The following is a 19,608-nucleotide window of genomic DNA, read 5'->3' as shown; positions in this document are numbered from 1 at the left end:
TCAACTAGTTTTGTCATGTTTTGTAAATTAATCATGTTTTATCATGTTTTCCGGCTTACACATTTGTTTTTGAAAGAGTCGAGTTTTCTTTTTAGATTTTAGGAGAATGAAAATATGAGAGAGAAGATTAGGAAAGAGAAAAAATTCAAAAGATTAGGTGAGAGAAATGTTTGAAAGAGGAGAGAGAATTGAGATAATTAGAAAAAATAAAATAAAAAAAATAGAAGAAAGATTTGAAAAATTAGGAGAAAGAAAGGGTAGTTTAGGATTTAATTGAATTTGAGGATGGAAAGATAAGTATTTAAATGCATTAGGATGAGCAGCTAAATAAGTAGGGTAAAAAGGATGGCTAATTAAGTTCCCCTACTGTAATACCTAAACAGAAACCTCCTGACCTCTTCAAAAAAAAAAAAAACAGAAACCTCCTGAGGTTTCTGAAATGCCACTAACCTCCCTTACTTTATCAGATAATATACATTTCCCCCCATCTGTCAAGTTAAGCTCTAACACCGTCAAATTTGAGGTTCAAATGACTAAAATGCCCATCTTGTCCAGTTACATGCTTCACAAAGAGAGACGCCTCTTTTGCAAGCCCATCATCACCATGGGCAGTAACATATTCAAAAATGAATCTAATTTCAAACTCTTTAAACACACTTTATACACTAACAGTATATGTTTTATTATATATATACCCATGTTTGATAATTTGTGTCTACATGCTTATATGCGTACATAATAAAATTAGGAATTAGAAAAAGGAAGAGTTGGGGAATTAGGGATGCTTTGGCATAATTCTTTTGGATTTTTTTTTTGTTTTTATTCAAATTCTTTCACCCTTGTAAATTTTGCGTCAAATTTTTTGTAAATTATTGATTTGTCTCAACGAGAGGAATCAAAGAAATAAAAATATATCATTCAAACTTACAAATTTTGAATAAACCCTAAACTAATTTGAAAAATCTGCCTACTTTGATGTATTTTTGTATTTAGAAAACTATCTAATGGTTTTTTATCATAAATTTCAATATTTTAGGTTGTTAACTTCGAGACCAACCAATAATCTAAAAAAGTTTATGCGAAACTAATGGAGAATTTTTTTTGAACAAACTAAAAAATCCACAAGGATTATTAAGGAAAAACACGCCTTTTTTTTTACAACCGTAATATTAAAAAAAACACACTCCTTTTAGCCGCTGCATTTTTGGGCCCAAAAGAGAGATTTTGGTTTTGTGTTGTGCAGAACAAAAAGGATCAGCCCCAAAACTCGATAGACCTATATGGATGTCACTAGGTCAATGGATTTTAAAGCTCCATCAAACGCATTCTAAACTTACTCAGAAATTACATCAAACAGGGGTGGAGACTCTTGCATAAGCACAAAATCAATTGATCATTTGGATGTGGGAGAAACGCATTACACCTTAATCAGCATATACATCGAAAGAAATAGGTGTACTGATCAAAGATTCATGCTAGAAGAAATCCATAACAACTTCCATCTCCATCAACAAAGCCAACCACCACTTCCTCTCCACCAAACCCACTCCCTATTTTCTTTTCTTTTTCTTTTTCCAAAACCACTGCCACAACACATGAAATCAAGAACCAGAAGTAAAACTAACACAAATTTTCCCAAAGTACTCTGATTTTTAGACATATAAAAGCAAATTCACTTTTTTCATTTGAGATGCGAGTAAAACCAAATTGGTGAAGAATATGGTCCTTGGGTACCCTTTATAACGAAATTAAAATCAAGAAACCAATTCGAAGAAATGAGAGTTATTGAATTTGACTTTGTTGAATTGGGATCATGAGACTTATTGGTGAGGGGCAACGGATGGTTACTGTAGGGAGAAGTTTTTATTCGATCGTCGATTTCAAAGTTGATCGAGAGAGGAAGATGATGCCATGATTTACAATGAGGGGCAATAGAACTTGGATGGTGTGGCGGCGCAAGTTCGGATGTGGCGATTGACGAGGGCACCAGAGATTTGGGTTTTTCGATCATGATTTTTGGCTTGATGTTGGTTTTTTTTTTTTTTGATCCGGGCTTGATGTTGGTTGTTGATGATGCTTGAGAGAGAGAGGGAGAGAGAGAACCATTCTTTTGTTGAGGGGTAACTTTGAGATTTTAACACCAAAATTCTTTGACTTTAACATATTCGGTTTAGTTTCTAACGTCTAAATAACGGAAGGGGAAAAAGTATATTATCAGATAAAGTAAGGGAGATCAATAACATTTCAGAAACCTCAGAGAAGATTTTTGTTTGCGTCAGAAACCACATAGGTGGTCAGTGAAATTTGCCCTAATAAATTTTGGGGTAAATTTTCGTAGTCATCCCTGTAGTTTTATGGTTGTCTCATTTTCGTCCCTCTAGTTTCAAAGTGCTCCAATTTCGTCCCTGTAGTTTGTTTTACATTCCAAATTGGTAAAATCGTTAACACCGTTAACGAAACTAACGGAAAAAAAAAGTGTTTCAATTTTCAATCCGTTTGAACCGGTGTAAATATCTTATTTTTCTGATCATTTTATCTTAAATAGTCATAATAGATTTTTGGTTCTAAGGCTTTTCAATGAGCACCCTAAGAGAGCCCTGAAACTAAATAAGGAGTCTTCAGGTGCTCGTTGAAAGGCCTTAGAGCCAAAAATTCATTACGATCATTTAGGATAAAATGATCAAAAAAATAAAATCTTCGCACCGGTTCAAACGGATTGAAAATTGGAAAATTTATTTTTTTCCCGTTAGTTTCGTTAACGGTGTTAACGATTTTACCAATTTGGAACGTAAAACAAACTACAGGGACGAAATTAGAGCACTTTGAAACTAGAGGGACGAAAGTGAGACAACCGTAAAACTACAGGGATGACTACGAAAATTTGCCCTAAATTTTGAGTGGTTAATAGTGTAGGGTGTACGCTGAAAAATCTGCCCACAGTACGTCTTCTTTTGGTTTCAGTTGTTGTCCACGGGCCCAATTGGCTCGGCTCTATATACTATACTCCCTCTGTTTCATAATATTTGTCCGGTTCGCAAAACGAAAACTACAAAATAATGCATTTCTTTCGAGAAAAAATTTAAATTTTCTTCATAAGTTAAAAGAACTCGTCGAGATCTAATAAATTGTTGATTTTTTTTCAACTTTTCTTACAAAAATAGTCTTATTTTTACGTCTCCGTTTTGCGGATCGAACAAATATTATGAAACGGAAAGAATAGGACAGTATGGTGGTGGTACGAAAAGACATAAATTATTACTCTCTTTTCTATTTTGTGGTTCTTCTCTCTCCAGCGTAAAATGGAATGGGACCATTTATGCAATTGTTATTATGGAAAGGGGCACTGCACTCAATTAAAAGTGTCAGGCAAAGAACGACACTTATAATTGGTCCCATTTCAAAATGAATGATTCTATTTCACAAGAGATGAGGTTGGTCCCATTCTCCAAAATGAATGATTCCATTTCACAAGAGATAAGGTTGGTCCCATTCCAAAAGGTTCCATTCCAAAATGAATGATTCTATTTCACAAGAGATGATGTTAAAAGTGTCATTGGTCCCATTCCAAAATGAATGATTCCGTTTCACAAGAAACGAGGTTAAAAGTGTCGCTTCTTGCCGGCACTTATAATTGGTCTCATTCCAAAATAAATGGTCCCATTTCACAAGAAATAAGGTGCATCCCCTAATTAATGCCCATAGAGATGATTAAAGTGGTTGACCTCACCCTTCTAGTCTACCCCGCATGGCTTCCTGTAAATCAGCTCACGACTATCTACCGAAGGAAATAATGTCAAAAACACTTTCTGTTAATACCAAAATGTTTATTTATAAGAACCTTACCCTACACATGGTAATGCGCTAGAAATTCTTACACTCAAGCACTAATAAAAATAGTTTTGATACATGGGCATCCTTTAGCGAATTATAAAGAGTTGGTATGGGCATATCCTTTAGCGAATTATAATGAGTTGGTATTACCGTTCAACATAGACTAGATATTTAACTCTCAGAAAAAGTTCGTAATCATCCATCATTGTGGGGTCCAACTTGCTACATTTTCACAATAAAGTCACCGCAAGAGTCTAAGGCGGTAAACGAGTCGAGCCGAACCGAGTCTTGTCAAGTTCAAGCTCGGCTCGAGCAGTAACGAGCCCAACCGAGCTCACAAGTTGTTCGATTTGTTTACAACCCTACGCAAGACTAGCCACCGACCAAAATCCTTTTGAGTTCCTCTCTATTTTTATGTGCTTCGTAATATAATCTATTACCTACAACAAATATGAGTTCCACACATGAAAACAAATCAATTATATCCATCGATTACACAGAACATATCTGATACAGTGGATTTGATTAGGTGTGACATGAACTTTTTTTAACGAAATGCAACTTGTAATCATAAGATTAGCATGATGGGCAAATCTTGAAGAGGTCTAACCTACGAACGAATTCACAAACGCCCCACAAATAAAATTTGAAATATTTGGATCCATCAACATGCATACTACAATAAATTCAGCCGTTTGCCGGATTCAAATCATATTATGGGGAAATCCAAGACGGGTCTGGTTCACTCCGATCCCAGTCAAATAAGGCCCGTTTGCCAGATTCAAATCATATTATGGGGAAATCCAAGATGGATCGGGTCCACCCTGATCCGAGTCAAATAAGGCCCATCAACAGGCGCTGTGCCCTAAAAATAAGGCCCTGATCTCAATTCGTAACTTCTTGCTAGCAAAGCTTCAACAGTTCATAATTTCAACATTTTCCCACAACAAACAGAAAGGGCATTGACCAAATCTTATCGATCAATCATCGATCAACAAAAGAGGAAAAAAGAAGAGGCAATTCTATATTTCATTCCCACAAGCTACCAAAAAGCACACGATGAGTGGTAATCCAGTGATAGGCACTGTGCATTTGACTGGAGCTCAAACCTCACTACAACAACGATGCTTTTGCCGAGCAAAAAACAAAACAAACTACCAAAAAGCACTGAATTTTTTTGGAAGAGATGGATAGTTAAACCGTTGGTTGACGTAAACAATACATTTGAGCATGTCGTAGATAGCAGACATGAATCTGCATCACCTCAAAGCTTGATACCAGCAAAAGAGGAGCAAAAGCTGGATTAAATATCAAACATTCATGATTTCTTGTCGCTGAAACGATATATAAAGCCTCTGTTTCACTTGTTATTTGGCTGCATCTAGAGTGAGAAGTGTTGGCATTTTCCTAATCTAGCCTTGAATTTTAGTGGAGAGAATAGCAAAAATGGGAGCAAATAATGGCTGGCCCAAAAAATGGGGGCAGCTTTCTCTTACCCTACATTCTTTACATTTCACTTTAAATACTACTAGGATTCTTACATACAAAATGGATACGGGCCTTCCCAAACACTTGGGCCCACTAAACAAAAGAAAACAAAGCAGCCCATTACAAAATAACATTTGGCCCAAACACAAACATAACACTTGACCCAATTACAAAAAAAGATAATAGCAAAGCATTAATTTTAACACTCCCTCTTAATGCTTTGTTGAAACACCCAACATTTCTCTAAAATATTGGAACTTTTCCTTTGAAAGAGCTTTGGGGAAAATGTCCGCTACTTGGTCTTCGGTTGCACAATACTTGAGTTGAATCTCTTCGTCTTCCACGGCCTCTCGAATGAAGTGATGCTTGATGGCAATGTGTTTGGTGCGGCTATGGTAGACGGGATTCTTTGTCATTGCAATTGCGGATTTGTTGTCACACAAAATTGGAGTAGCCTCTCCTTGCTTTTCACCAACATCCTCCAAAATCCTCCTTAGCCATATTGCTTGAGAAGTTGCCAATGATGCCGACCTGTACTCGGCCTCGGCGGTAGATTGCGCCACGGTTTGTTGCTTCTTAGATGCCCATGAGAAGACACCCGAGCCAAGCGAAAAAGCATATCCGGAAGTGCTCTTCATATCATCGACACATTCGGCCCAATCACTATCACAAAATCCTAGCAATTTTGTATCAACATTCTTCTCATACAAAATGCCATAATCAAGTGTACCTTGTAAGTATCTCAAGACCCTCTTAGCCACTCCAAAATGAGTTTGGCTTGCATTGTGCATGAATCGGGATAACATGCTTGTAGCATACATAATATCCGGCCTTGTAATAGTCAAATACAACAAGCTTCCAACCAAGCTTCTATAAAGAGATTCATCCACCTTTTTGCTTCCATCTTCTTTTGACAATTTCTCATTCACAATCAAGGGAGTTGCAACCGGTTTGCATTCTCTCATCTTGAACTTCTCAAGAAGAGTTCTTGCATACTTTCTTTGACAAATGAAAATATCCTCTTTACTTTGATAAATTTCAATGCCCAAGAAATAATGCAAGAGACCCAAATCACTCATTTCATACTTCTTCATCATGTCTCTTTTAAAATCCTCAATTATTTTTACATTGGTACCGGTAAAAACCAAATCATCAACATATATAGAAACAATGAGAATACCGGTGTTACCTTGCCTCTTGGTGTACAAGGTTGGCTTGCTTTTGCTTCTTTGAAATCCTTTTTCATTGAAGTAAGAGTCAATCTCACTATACCATGCCCAGGGTGCTTGTTTTAGCCCATATAAAGCCTTCTTCAACTTGTACACTTTTTGTTCCTTGCCTTTGACAATGAAGCCTTGAGGTTGATCAACAAACACTTCTTCCTCCAAGACACCATTCAAGAAGGCCGATTTCACATCAAGTTGATATAAGAACCATCCCTTCGATGCCGCTAAGGCAACAAGAGATCTAATTGTGTCATGTCGAGCCACCGGTGCAAATGTCTCTTGAAAATCAATTCCGGGTTGTTGAGAATACCCTTTTGCAACAAGTCTTGCTTTGTGCTTTTGAATGGAATCATCGGGGTTGAGCTTTGTTTTGAAAATTCACTTCACACCAATAACTTCTTTGTCTTTTGGCCTCTCCACCAACTCCCAAGTTTTGTTCTTCTCGATGACATGAATTTCCTCTTCCATAGTTTTCTTCCAAGTTTTCTCCTTAATTGCTTCTTCAAAGGTCTCCGGTTCAACAACACAAAAATTACAACTTGCATACACATCGCTAAGGCTTTTCATTCTTCTTGGAGTTGAACTTGGAGATGAGGAACTTAAGCTTGATGGAGAAGTTGGAGGAGTTTGATTTGGAGCTTCAAGATCATCACATTCTTCATCTTCTTGACTCTCCGGTTCTTCATAATTGAAAGAGACTTGGTTTTGCACCACATTCCCCTTCCAATCCCAATATGCCTTCTCATCAAAGAGAACATCTCTAGAAATAATCACATTGTTTGTGATCAAATTGAAGAGTCTATAGCCCTTTGATTGGGAGCTACAACCCACAAAGATACACTTTTGACTAGTTTCATCAAGCTTGCTCCTTTTTACTTTTGGAACATGAGCATAACAAATGGATCCAAAAACCTTCAAGTGATTTACGGATGGCTTTCTCCCACTCCAAGCTTGAAATGGAGTAATATTTTCAATGGCCTTTGTTGGACATCGATTCATCAAGTAGACCGCCGTATAGACGGCTTCACCACAAAAAGTCTTGGGCAATCTCTTTTCATGTAACATTGATTTTGACATCTCCTCAATGGTTCTATTCTTCCTCTCCGCCACTCCATTTTGTTGTGGAGTGTACCCAACTGTTAGTTGCCTTTCCATGCCAATGTCTTCACAAAATTTATGGAATTCATTTGAAGTGTACTCACCACCCCTATCACTTCTCAACACTTTCATTAGATGGCCACTTTGCCTCTCTACAAGACTTTGAAACTTTTTAAAGATTGAGAAAACATCGGATTTTTGTCTCATGAAATAAACCCATGTCATTCTAGAAAAATCATCAATAAAAATGATAAAGTACTTGTTACCTCCATGAGATGGCATATCCATAGGCCCGCACACATCGGTATGAACAAGCTCCAATGGTGCTCTAGCCCTCAACGCCTTGTCTTTTGGAAATGACTCCCGGTGATGCTTTCCAAGTGCACAACCTTCACAAACTTGCTTGACTTCATGAATAGTTGGCAAGCCATACACCATGTTCCTTTGTTGTAAGTTCTTCAAGCTTTGGAAATTCAAGTGCCCAAATCTTCTATGCCAAAGCCATGAGTCATCAAGCACATCCACCTTCAAGGCCACATTTTTGGAGTAGCGAAAAGTGAGAGGAAAGCTTCTATTTTTCTCCATCTTGACTTTTGCTACAACTTGATTTCTCCCCCCTTTGTCATAAATCTTGCAAGAGTCTCCTTCAAATTGAACGGTGTACCCATGCTCTATAAGTTGCCCAACACTCAACAAGTTTTGCTCCAAGTCCGGAACAAGTAGCACATCCGAGATATTCTTTGTACCCTTCTTTGTCTCCACGGCAATAGTACTCTTTCCTTTTGCTTGGACTAAAGCACCATTCCCCATCTTTACTTGAGAATTGGAGGAAGTATCAATCTTCACAAAGATACTCTCATCTCCGGTCATGTGGTTACTACAACCACTATCAAGGAACCACACATCATTCTTTTGCTCGGAAGCCGCTTGACAAGCATAAAACATGCACCCTCCACCTTCTTGCTCTTCGGAGTAATTAGCTTGTTGATTGCTTGTGATGCGGCAATCCTTTTTGACATGCCCAAATTTGTTGCAATTGTAACATTGTGGCTTCCCTCGAAACCAACAATCTTTATCAACATGACTACCCCTTTTACAAATTCTACACCTTGGTTGAGTGGCCTCATCATTTCCTCTTGCTTGAAAGTTGTTTCCCCTTTGAAAATTATTTTCACTTTGAAAATTGTTCCTTCCTCTTCCTCTTCCTCTATCATTTCCACCTCTTCCTCGTTCAAAATTTCCACCACTTGAAAATTGCCCTCTAGATTGATTATGACTTGAAGAAGATCCTTTCCCATGGGGCTTTGGGGTACTAACATTAAGCTTAGATTGAAAGGCACTCTCAATTGACTTTTCGGATTGCCTATTCAATCTTTGCTCAAATGTCTTAAGGGAACCCATCAATTCTTCGACACTCAAAGGGGCTAAATCTTGAGTATTTTCAATAACGGCAACAATGGAATCATACTTCTTCGGCAAATTGATCAAGATTTTTTCAACAATTTTTTGAGTAGCAACATCTTCCCCATATGTTTTCATTTGATTCACAACATCCATAAGTCTAGAAAAATAATCATTCAACAATTCACTATCCTTCATTTTCAAATTCTCATAATCTCTTCTTAAAGATTGAAGTTTGATGGTTTTTACCTTCAAATTGCCTCTATACTCATTGTAAAGAATATCCCATGCTTTCTTGGCTTTGGTTTCATTGATGATTCTAGGAAAGAGGTTGTCGGAAATACCTTGTTGAATCATGGAGAGAGCTTTTGCATTCATCCTATTATCCACCTTCAATTGTTTCTTTTGCTCATTTGACAAAGCCACCTCCACACCTTCATAATCTTCAAACCCATCTTGAACATATTCCCAAACATCATTTGACATGAGTTGGGTCTTCATCTTCACACACCAAAAATCATAGTTTTCTCCATTGAGAAGTGGAAAAGAAAGTGGTAGAGCTCCCATATTTTGATTGCTTGAACTTGCCATTGTTGTAGACTTTCTAGGGTTTTGTTTCCCCTTCAAAAAATCTTCACTCCCAAGTTGATTTGATCAACCTATGCTCTGATACCACTTATGTTGGCATTTTCCTAACCTAGCCTTGAATTTTAGTGGAGAGAATAGCAAAAATGGGGGCAAATTATGGCTGGCCCAAAAAACAGTAGCAGTAGCCGTAGGAAAGAAAACAGGGGAGGAGAAATGTAAGGCTCTGTATCTCACGAAATGGGGGCAGCTTTCTCTTACCCTACATTCCTTACATTTCACTTTAAATACTACTAGGATTCTTACATACAAAATGGATACGGGCCTTCCCAAACACTTGGGCCCACTAAACAAAAGAAAACAAAGCAGCCCATTACAAAATAACATTTGGCCCAAACACAAACATAACACTTGACCCAATTACAAAAAAAGATAATAGCAAAGCATTAATTTTAACAAGAAGATATATCCGCAGAAGAAGTTGACAATGAGCAAATAGCAGGTTCAGGTTCCATCTTCACTGTCTGAAAGCAAGCAATCTTGTATTTGCTCCCTAAGAAGAGAACACACACAAATTTATAAGATCCTAAGAAGATAACACACAAATTTATACGATTCAAGAAAATTGGAAGACAAAATTCTTGGACCATTTATCCATTTTCAGAAGTGAAGGAGCCACAAATACACGCGGTCTCTCCCGATAACCGCGATCATTGAAGGTAATCTACAAAAAAAAATTCAAAGTTCCACATAGCCTTGAGCTATGTTAAATGTACAAAATACCTGTGTCGGACACTCGACACTGGGATAAGGGTCTGTAACACATGTCGAACACATTTAGTTGTATGTACACCTAGCCTATGTTACACGGACACGGTACGTAAATCGGGTCTGGGTACATATCCAAGGGTCAGACACCTCAAATCTGAAAAATAGAGGATTCAGGGATATGTATCCAAATTTGGATACAGGTGCGGGGATTTGCTGAATATTTATATATAAATAGGAATTTTTATACTCCCTCTGTCCCTTTTTAAGTGTCCTGCTTTGTAACTCCAACTTATTAAAAAGACATCATCATTACACCTTTCACATCAACTTTTTCCTCCACTTTCCCTACTTACCCATCATCATTACACTTTTACTCACTAACTTTTCAAAATAAAATCTACTTTTAAGGACAAAATAGACAATACACCAACTTTTACCCCCCTAACTTTACAAAATGGACACTTATTAAGGAACAGCCCAAAATGAAATACTGGACACAAAAAAGGGACGGAGGGAGTATTAGTTATAAAAAATTATATATATTTCTTTGTACAATTATATCATAAAATATAAAATATATTATATGTCAAAGTTTAAAGTTGGCCAGTAATAAATAAAAAGAAAAACCTTATAACAAGTTTTGGGCCAAGACATTAAATTTAAGATGCAAAAGCCAACACTACACATTGAGTATTAGTGACCCAAGTCCACATAAGCCCAATATCTAAAAGTAAAAGAGTAGGCCCAAGCCCAAAAAGCATTAATAAATAATGAAACCCTAAAGTGGGGTCTCGGCATCCCCTCTCTCTCCTCGTCTTCTTCTTCGTGAGAACAATGCAACTTCCACCCAAAAAAGGAGAAGCAGTAGCAGTAGCTCAGAATCTCAGTTCGACAGTTCTCTCTTCTTCTTCTTTTTCCAACGTGTCCGTTTTTTTCAACAAATCCCGCACTGGATTCCGCACCTGTGTCATGGGTACTTCGCCCAAAAACGGGGATCCGTGAATCATAGCACCTAGCAAGCATTTTTGTAATGCAAGTTATCTTGACCTATGCGTGGAACTCCAATATAGTGAACGAAACATCTTAAGGCACTTTTCGAACACTCTTTATCTGACAATACAAAAATATACTAAGAAATTTGAATATTTTGGCGTATCTTGAAATCCTTAACGGAAATTAGATGAGGCGGACACTTAAACAAGTACCTGCACGCTGCATCCAATACCCAAGTCCATGGAACATAGGCCTCAATTAAGGCAACTTACGCTAGATAAATTAAGGTCTCGTGTGAGAAACAAGTCATTTACCTATGAAAAAAAAGCTGACAGAGGAGTTGGAATAACGGAAAGTCTAAGTTTACCGACCCAAAATCCCGATCAGAATTCCGAGGCCCCGCCGGGCACACTCCGACGTGTGTAGATGGTTGATCCAAACAATCTATTTTTGTGTTTGGATTGGCCAAAAATGGAGTGTTTGGATGGGCCAAAAATGGAGTGCTTGAATCGGCTACCTATACACGTCGGATGCCTTTTATTCTCGCATAGGCCCACTTGGTTTTTTTTTTTTGAATTTTTGGACGGCTCGGATCAACAGTCTGGTGGCCGAAGTGTACCAGGCGGGGCGTCGGGATTCCGATCGGAATTCCTCCCGTCGGGAACTGTAGCACCACTCTTGGAATAATGTCAACTGAAATCATCCCTAATCATCCACAAATTATAGACATGAAGTACATGTAACTGTACTGTCTTACCTAAGCCATCTCCGATTGCAATGATTGTCATTCTTTGCTTGGGCAATAATTGGCTGTGGTAAAAATGAATAGAAGTGAAGAGCGTTCCTTGGGAAGGATCTGAAACAGGCAACTCAAACAACATTTAGCCCCAAATGTTTCAGCACTTAATTGTCCATTCTCAACATCATTCAAACTTAACAAGTCGGATTTGCTAAGTGGGCTATTGCAGATGGGACGCAAGGACTCTGGGGGAAGCGATTCATTCGACTTCAGATTATATTTCTTTTGACGCCTTAGAGCAAGTACATCAAAAGAGCTAAAATACATTTTCAGCTATTTTACCTAACCAAAACCCCCAAATGAGCATTGCACTGGATTAGGTAAAGGGTTACGCAAAATGCATCCATCAATAGTGCATAGGTAAATATACCTAAGTACTATTCACCATGTATCTATTATTTTATTCATTTCTCCCTCACTCTCTCTCCTCTTCTCCCCTCCTCCTCTTACCGGTGCATAGGTTAAATTAATATTTTAATATATAATAGGTAAAATAGATAATATTGATGTAGTGTTGAAAGAAATGTGAGTAGGTAAAATAAAAAAAATGTACTGTTCATTAGCATTTTTAGCTATGTACTGGTGTACATGCTCTTAGGGATGTCAAATTACAGTTAAGGTCGTCACTCGCTGGCATCCTACTAAAATCAAATGGAGTAAGCTTTCCAGCCGTTCTTACAATAGTGTTCTCTCGAGATGCATTTTCTTCCTGAAACACAAAAAAGCTATTATGATGAAATTGCAGATTCTGTGTGCACATGGAAACAATAAAGAATGAACTTCCACAAGGGCTTTTACTTTGAAAGCCGAAGGAAAGGCATGTAATTTCAGGAAGATTCAAATCTTAAACCTTAAAACAAATTTAATGTTTTATTTCTGATGGTAAGCTCTTTATCTACACTGTAAACCTATGAGTCTAACTGTTCGACATACTACGTGCAATTTTCAAACTTAAAAATAATGTATTTATTAAAATATATTTTTTACTTTTTTTTGCACCGTTCAAAAGATCACATCGAGATCTGTCAAATAAGATCCATATTGCACAAAAAATTATTTCGATAAGTACATTATCTTTAAGCTTGAAAACTTGTACTATTCTGAAGCATTAAAATAATGTGTACTGGCACTACGGCATCACCAGACATGATTTTTCTTGCGCCTGGAAATGTCATCATGCCTCGCGGTGACCTTATAAACATTACAACAACCTAAAAACTCTGACATATACGCTGGGCTTTGGAAAAATGGATGCAAAATAGAAGAAAAGAATATGCACAAAAACGATATATACCACATTTGAATAAGAGTGGTCGTCTGAAAACCACTGAAGATCATCTCGGACCGGATAATTCTTCTGGGCGGAGATTGGGAGTGGAATCAAGAAGGGCATTTCCTTGCGCGAAGCTAACCAGTTTCTCATCTACTGGGCTAAGAAGACCTAAGCAGCACGCATCACACGGGTCTTCATGCGGCTGGTTTTGAGGTATTTCTGCAACAGCATGTGAGAATCAATGGCCTCCATGTTCATCGACACGCCCCTCTCATCACACGGGGCCTCTATGTTCATCCACACGCCCCTCTCATCACACGGGGAGTTAGTTAACTCGGGGCATTCTTCTTGGTGCAAGTAAATTAACTTGGGAAATAATATCCTTAGTACACCCCAATCTACCTTTAATTTGCTCAAGTACTTCAAATGCAGTATCTCCACGTTCCACTGCTCCTCAGCACGTTTCAGTAATTGGCCTAGATCAAACAGTTTCCCGCCTTTAATGTACAGTTTATTTAGTCCCTGTATTTCATCAGGCCTCAACCAATCACTTAGATACTCTGTAGGGAAACACTGGAGGTCTTGTTTCTGCAAGCTGGGAGGAAGTATCACAGGGCCTCGTCTGAGTAGTTCCATGCTTAGTCTGCGGCTTTCACCTAGTAAAGAGCATCCTCCCCATGATATTGTCAACTTTTGCAAGCCTCCAAATTTTTCTAAATCATCAAAGTCCCACAGTCTGCGAAAGTCTTTTACACTTACATAGATTTTAAGTTTTCTCAACTTCCGCAGTCTTGACAAATTGTGAAGAGTACACAATTGTTTGTTGTTATTGAAATCTCCAATTAAGAATCCCTTAAGGACTTTGAGGTTTGAAAGTTGAGCAAGACTCTCGGGCATGTGTTCTTAAAAGTAACACTCGGACATGTCCAAAGGTGTCAAATTATCGAGCAAACCAATATCCTCAGGAATCGCCTCAAGATTATGGCATGCTTAGAGATCTAAGATCGCCAAATTCTTGAGCTCTAAAATGGATGCGGGGAGCTCCATGATCATCGAAATTCCTCGCACTACAAGAAAAATCACATTTTACAGCGTTTGAAAAACGCTATTAAATGATATATACAGCGTTTTTCCAAACGCTGTATTAGCCAATGTTGTTAAAAGTCTTAGACATAAGACAACGTTTTTTGAACGCTATAGAATGTAAAGTTTTTATAGCGTTTTAAGAACGCTATAAAATGTAAAGTTTTTACAGCGTTTTAAAAACGCTATTGAATGTGAAGTTTCTACAGCGTCTTAGGAACACTATATTAGCCAATTTTTTGCATTTTTAAAAAAATTCAATAAATGCCAATATATTAGCATTTGCAAATAAAATCATGGTAATTTTATTTAAGAAACAAAAATAATTTATTCCATTCAACACCAACTATATCCAAATGTCAATATACAATAAAGATTCATTACATTAGCTTGGGAAACAATTTCCCAACAAAAAACTACATAAAAGAGCCCAACTAATTGGACTCATTAAAAAATAACTAATGTAATTCTATTTTCCTGAAAATGTAATCATGCACTTGGCCAACCATCTCATTCCGCAGATTTTCTTTACTTGAAGCTTGCTTCTTTGCCGAGGTTATACCCTTTCTGCTCCCAAAGTCAACCACATAAATGGGCTACTTGAAACCCTCCAAAATATGAGAAACATGCCCGTAGGTTGAAGTTGTATTAGAAGTTGTACCAGCAAAAATCATCCCCGAAAAGATGTAGCACATAGTAGAAGTCCGAAGAAAACAATTGCAAAGATATGATCTGTGACATCGGCAGCTAGTACTTCCTGAAATTATCAACATTGCAAAGATGATCTCATCAATAATAAGAGGTGGCAGTAGCCCACATTTGATCCAGTTAACACAGAAACCAAAATAATTGAGATAAACTGCTCCAAAAATCATTTCCAAAATGGAAGAAACCACAGTACTAGAATCAAGTAAGAGTATTCTGACGGATTTCTAGTCGAGTATGGGATTCCATAAAAAACTTCTCAAATGAAAAGAGAGTAAACACACACTGAACTGCTTCTCGTAAAATCATACTAGTCACCACAAAAGAAGAATCAAACTACTGGTTTTCATTGGAGACTTTCACTTCAACACTTAGCCAGAAATTTATAACAATACTAAAAATCTCATCATATTTCATATTTCATATTTCAAGGCATGACTATAATCTATCTATACTAATATATAAAAAAGAAATTTATAACAATACTAAGCAAAAGAGTAGCAAGTCCCAGCTTCTTGTGGATATAAAGCACCTAAAAGAAGCGAAATTCGAGCATTAAGTCGTTATCGATAAAAGATCGAGACCATCAGGTTCCAATGCTGGAACGGCACATGCCAAGTTCTGAGGCTCCCACTGGGGATACACATGCCAGTCCTGTAGAGAACTGACTCCTGGCCACTGCTTATCCGTTGGTGTTCCCATCATCCTTCAACAATGCATGTACAAGAGGTCAAGAGCCCGTTTGTAAATGGTAATCGGAAATGGATTCAGAATGCACTATTGTGCAAGTGCAATCTGTGGCTACTACTGTAATGAAGGTAATGCTATGAAACAAAAGCTGTAATAATGACCATTTGTGTGTCAATATCAAAGAGAAGTGAACCACCATCATCTTACTGACTCTTATATTGATGTATCTTCCATCCAAAGAATATTCAGAAAAAGTTTTATCTGATGACCTTCCGCTTCCTTTTCTACCCAAAACTTTGTAAATGAACATCAACTCCCCCTCTCCCACTCAACCTGTCCTTACAGTGCATGACGAATTACAGGGCACCAAATACTCAAAAAATATTGGGATAGATGTGAGCAGAAATCAACTCTTCTGTTATTGTTTGTGTCCCCCTAATCTCAATGTCTATGCTACTTAAGACCAAAAAACAAGTGCAACCGAAAGCAGATGCTATTGGACTTGAATTTCTTTACGAATTGCTATACATTGATTCTCATAATCCAATAAACCGCTAGCAACAATGGAAACACCCTTTGCTCCACATAACTTCAACCCACATGTTATGTACCAATCAGTTCTAGAATAACACAATAAATAGCATAGCATAGGCCCGGACCACTGGATGACTTGGATAAATAGCATAGCATAGGCCTGAACCAAATTGCTTCAGGACCATAACCAAAATCTAAGAGAAGTATAAGCCAGGACACCAGCCTGGCTGCCTACCAGGGTTTCTACTATAGGAAAGCAAGTAACTAGCCAACACTTAACAAATATACCTGAATATGTGAAGCAGCTGCTAGAACTTGGAGTCTCTAGGAAACAAAGCTTGTCTCCTTGCCATTTCATCTTCAAGGAATAATCATGGAAAGGTAACAGTGTAATATTAATTAAAGTGGAACAAAGATGCAAGGTAAACCAAAAACAGACTTCAAATGGTGAACCAAAGAAAGAAAATCAAAATCAGCTATACACTGCAGGCAACAAAGAGTCAAACACCTATCCATGTAAGGCAGTAACGACCAATAGACCACAATTTGCTGAACTTTTACATTCAAGAAGTATAACTAGCATAAATCCACTGGTAATGTTACACTAGGATTATGACAAAATCAGTTTGCTCATAAAAAAGCAAAGATGGACTAAAAACTGACTATGGGGGTAAATCCCTAGCTCTTTATTAAGTATTTGACCCCAGCTGATGTGTTGTTTGGGCTTTAGGGTAAACGGTGACGGACACTCAGTATACATTATACAGTAATGTGAAAGCTACAAGAGAAAGTCAAAAATCAATGAGAATTTGGTGCATTTGGTGAATGGACCATAACCAAAAAAAAAAAAAAACAACAGATTAGTTGAAGATGAATATGGTGCATGGACCAGTCAACTTTTTTCAATTCCTTCGCATAATTGTATTACCAAAAACCAAATTAAATGATTAAGGTGACTATCGCAATATATAGTAAAATAAATAAGAAGCCATGGCCTTACAATTGTATCGGCATCCATGCTTTAGAGCAACCCGCTTATTGCTGGAAATCCCAGAAATGCAGCAGAAGATAATTTTGCTTCCTATTTTGTTTATAAAGATCTCCAATTTCACTGATGAATCTAGTGTTGAAGTGGATACTACCAGCGAAAGAAGTGGATACAACTCTTGGTTGAGGTGTGACTATTGGTGAGTTGCCTCAACCAGGGGGACCATTGTGGGCAGATACATGGATTTAAACTAATCTAGTTTCTACTTATTGAACATTGCTATCTCGAACTCTTTCGGCTTTTGGCTGACACAACTCAGCGGTTGTTTTTGCTACCTTTGCACCATAAGAGGGGAAAGAGAGGGAAAGAGCACAGTTTGCACATCAAACGGCTGAGAGTAATTTCAGTGGGAGGCTCAAAAAATCTTCTTGGTCCCTAATATCGGCAGAGAGAGACTGACTTGATGAGAGGTGAGGCCAACTGCCCCACAAAGAAGACTAATCTCAACAATGAAAACAAAACAGTATATAGTGAAAAAAAAACAATTGCACTGTTAGGCTTTGGGATTTCATCTTCCTTTTGGGGTGTTTTTGTTGGTTAGTGACAACATGGACCACAATGGTTAAGATAATGGTATTATTCGACAAATATGTAGCCAGTAACTAACATTGAATGCTCTAAAACATTGCATTTCAGTAGTTCATCTCAATATCAAGCAAACTAACCCATTTTCAGCATTTAATGTCAAACTCCGAGACTTAAGTCTATAGTTCTAGCTCTCTTTACAATTTTAGCAGTCAGCTCATTTCAGTTCAGCAACTATGGTCTATTAAGCAACAAATATCATATTCCAGCTCTTTATCTTAACAAAAATACTATTTTCCAGCACTCAATAGCAAATTCACTTCCTACATGTAATTCATAATTCAGGATTGCAGTATCAGCACACCACAACAACAAATATGAGTTGAATAAATTTGACTTAGTCTATTGAGGTCAGAGTATCCAACCTTGACATAAACAAATGAAAAAAAAAAAAACCCGAAGTCTATCCTTCCTATACACCTCAATCACCCACAAAGTTGCATAAATCTAATTTTTCAACATAACCATGCAAACACAAAACTCCAATGAACCTCGTTCTTGACACTACATTTGCGATTGTAACTATTTTCAGGTCTTTCATGAAGAACGTTAGACCGGGCCAACAAAAACTTCGCGTAAAGAATGCAAATCTACAGTAATGAATGTCAGAATAAAGAATGCAATTCTGTACAAGGCTCCTACCTATAAAGAGTAATAGTATGAGAGACCTAGTAGGTAGGACACGTTAGCCCTACTTTTTCTTCATATGGAGATGCTGAACCAAACCCCAAACTAGTATAGGCTAATATTTGAAGTTTGCATAATGACAATTTGCATCGCTAAATTATTTCACAAATGTAATCTAAAATAATGCTACTAACCTCCCTACAACTAAATTCAAAGTGCTCGTTTCTCAACACATGTCCACTACAACCCAATATCCCAAATTGATCTGTTCTAGACTTGCATAGGTGGGAAAGAGGAAGGGAACATCAAGGTCCATCACCAAAGGCAACTTACATGATGGTGGAGAGGTCAATGTTATTCAGCAAGGTGGGGAAAAAGAGTTCTCTACAAGAACAAAATCCATTTAATTGATTGACCCACTAAGCTTCGATCTTTTTTGGATTATACAACTAAAATTAAGAGCACAAAGGTATGTCACATTTGGGAAGAACACAGGACTACATCCACTAAAAGACAGCCATTTTCTTCTATTTACGCAATTATTGATTGGTGGGTCTCTAGTAAAGGATTCATTAGATCTTATTAGAGATACAAACTGTGAGCAAAAACAATCTCTATTGATTTTGGTTCTGGATTTTGATGATAGTATAAAGTGCTCTGGTTCAACAATGGCGTTAATCTTTGTTGTAGTGCCGCCATCTGATTCCATCAATTTATAACGGATGGAGCTAACGAAAGGCGTTAATCTTTTTTTTTTCCCCCTTTTTTACTTCCAAAAATTAGAGTTTAAATTAAATTTAAAAAGGTGGTATCCACTTATTGCTTATTATCTATACAGCCAAACTTACCTGAAAACTTGATAAAAAGTAAA

General features: G+C 37.4%; 1 protein-coding gene and 1 long non-coding RNA gene across 2 annotated transcripts; one reads left to right on the top strand and one right to left on the bottom strand.

Moving 5' to 3' along the window:
* Positions 1–4,515: 4,515 nt before the first annotated feature.
* Positions 4,516–10,224, top strand: LOC131319033 (uncharacterized). Its single transcript, XR_009197870.1, has 3 exons — positions 4,516–4,566; positions 4,687–5,226; positions 10,093–10,224. It is a non-coding gene; the product is annotated as an uncharacterized LOC131319033 (long non-coding RNA).
* LOC131319032 (uncharacterized) lies at positions 4,844–12,422 on the bottom strand. The gene is made up of 3 exons (XM_058349132.1): positions 12,151–12,422; positions 10,093–10,182; positions 4,844–5,225 (listed from the first exon to the last, which is right to left on the bottom strand). The coding sequence occupies exons 1-3, from the start codon at positions 12,272–12,274 to the stop codon at positions 5,026–5,028; spliced, it is 414 nt and encodes a 137-aa protein (XP_058205115.1). The 5' UTR covers positions 12,275–12,422; the 3' UTR covers positions 4,844–5,025.
* Between the last annotated feature and the right edge of the window lie 7,186 nt (positions 12,423–19,608).

The sequence above is a fragment of the Rhododendron vialii genome, chromosome 3a, assembly GCF_030253575.1.
Source record: "Rhododendron vialii isolate Sample 1 chromosome 3a, ASM3025357v1".
Lineage (NCBI taxonomy): Eukaryota > Viridiplantae > Streptophyta > Magnoliopsida > Ericales > Ericaceae > Rhododendron > Rhododendron vialii.
Note: the sequence above shows the minus strand (reverse complement) of the source record. Positions and strands in the feature narration are given on the sequence as shown.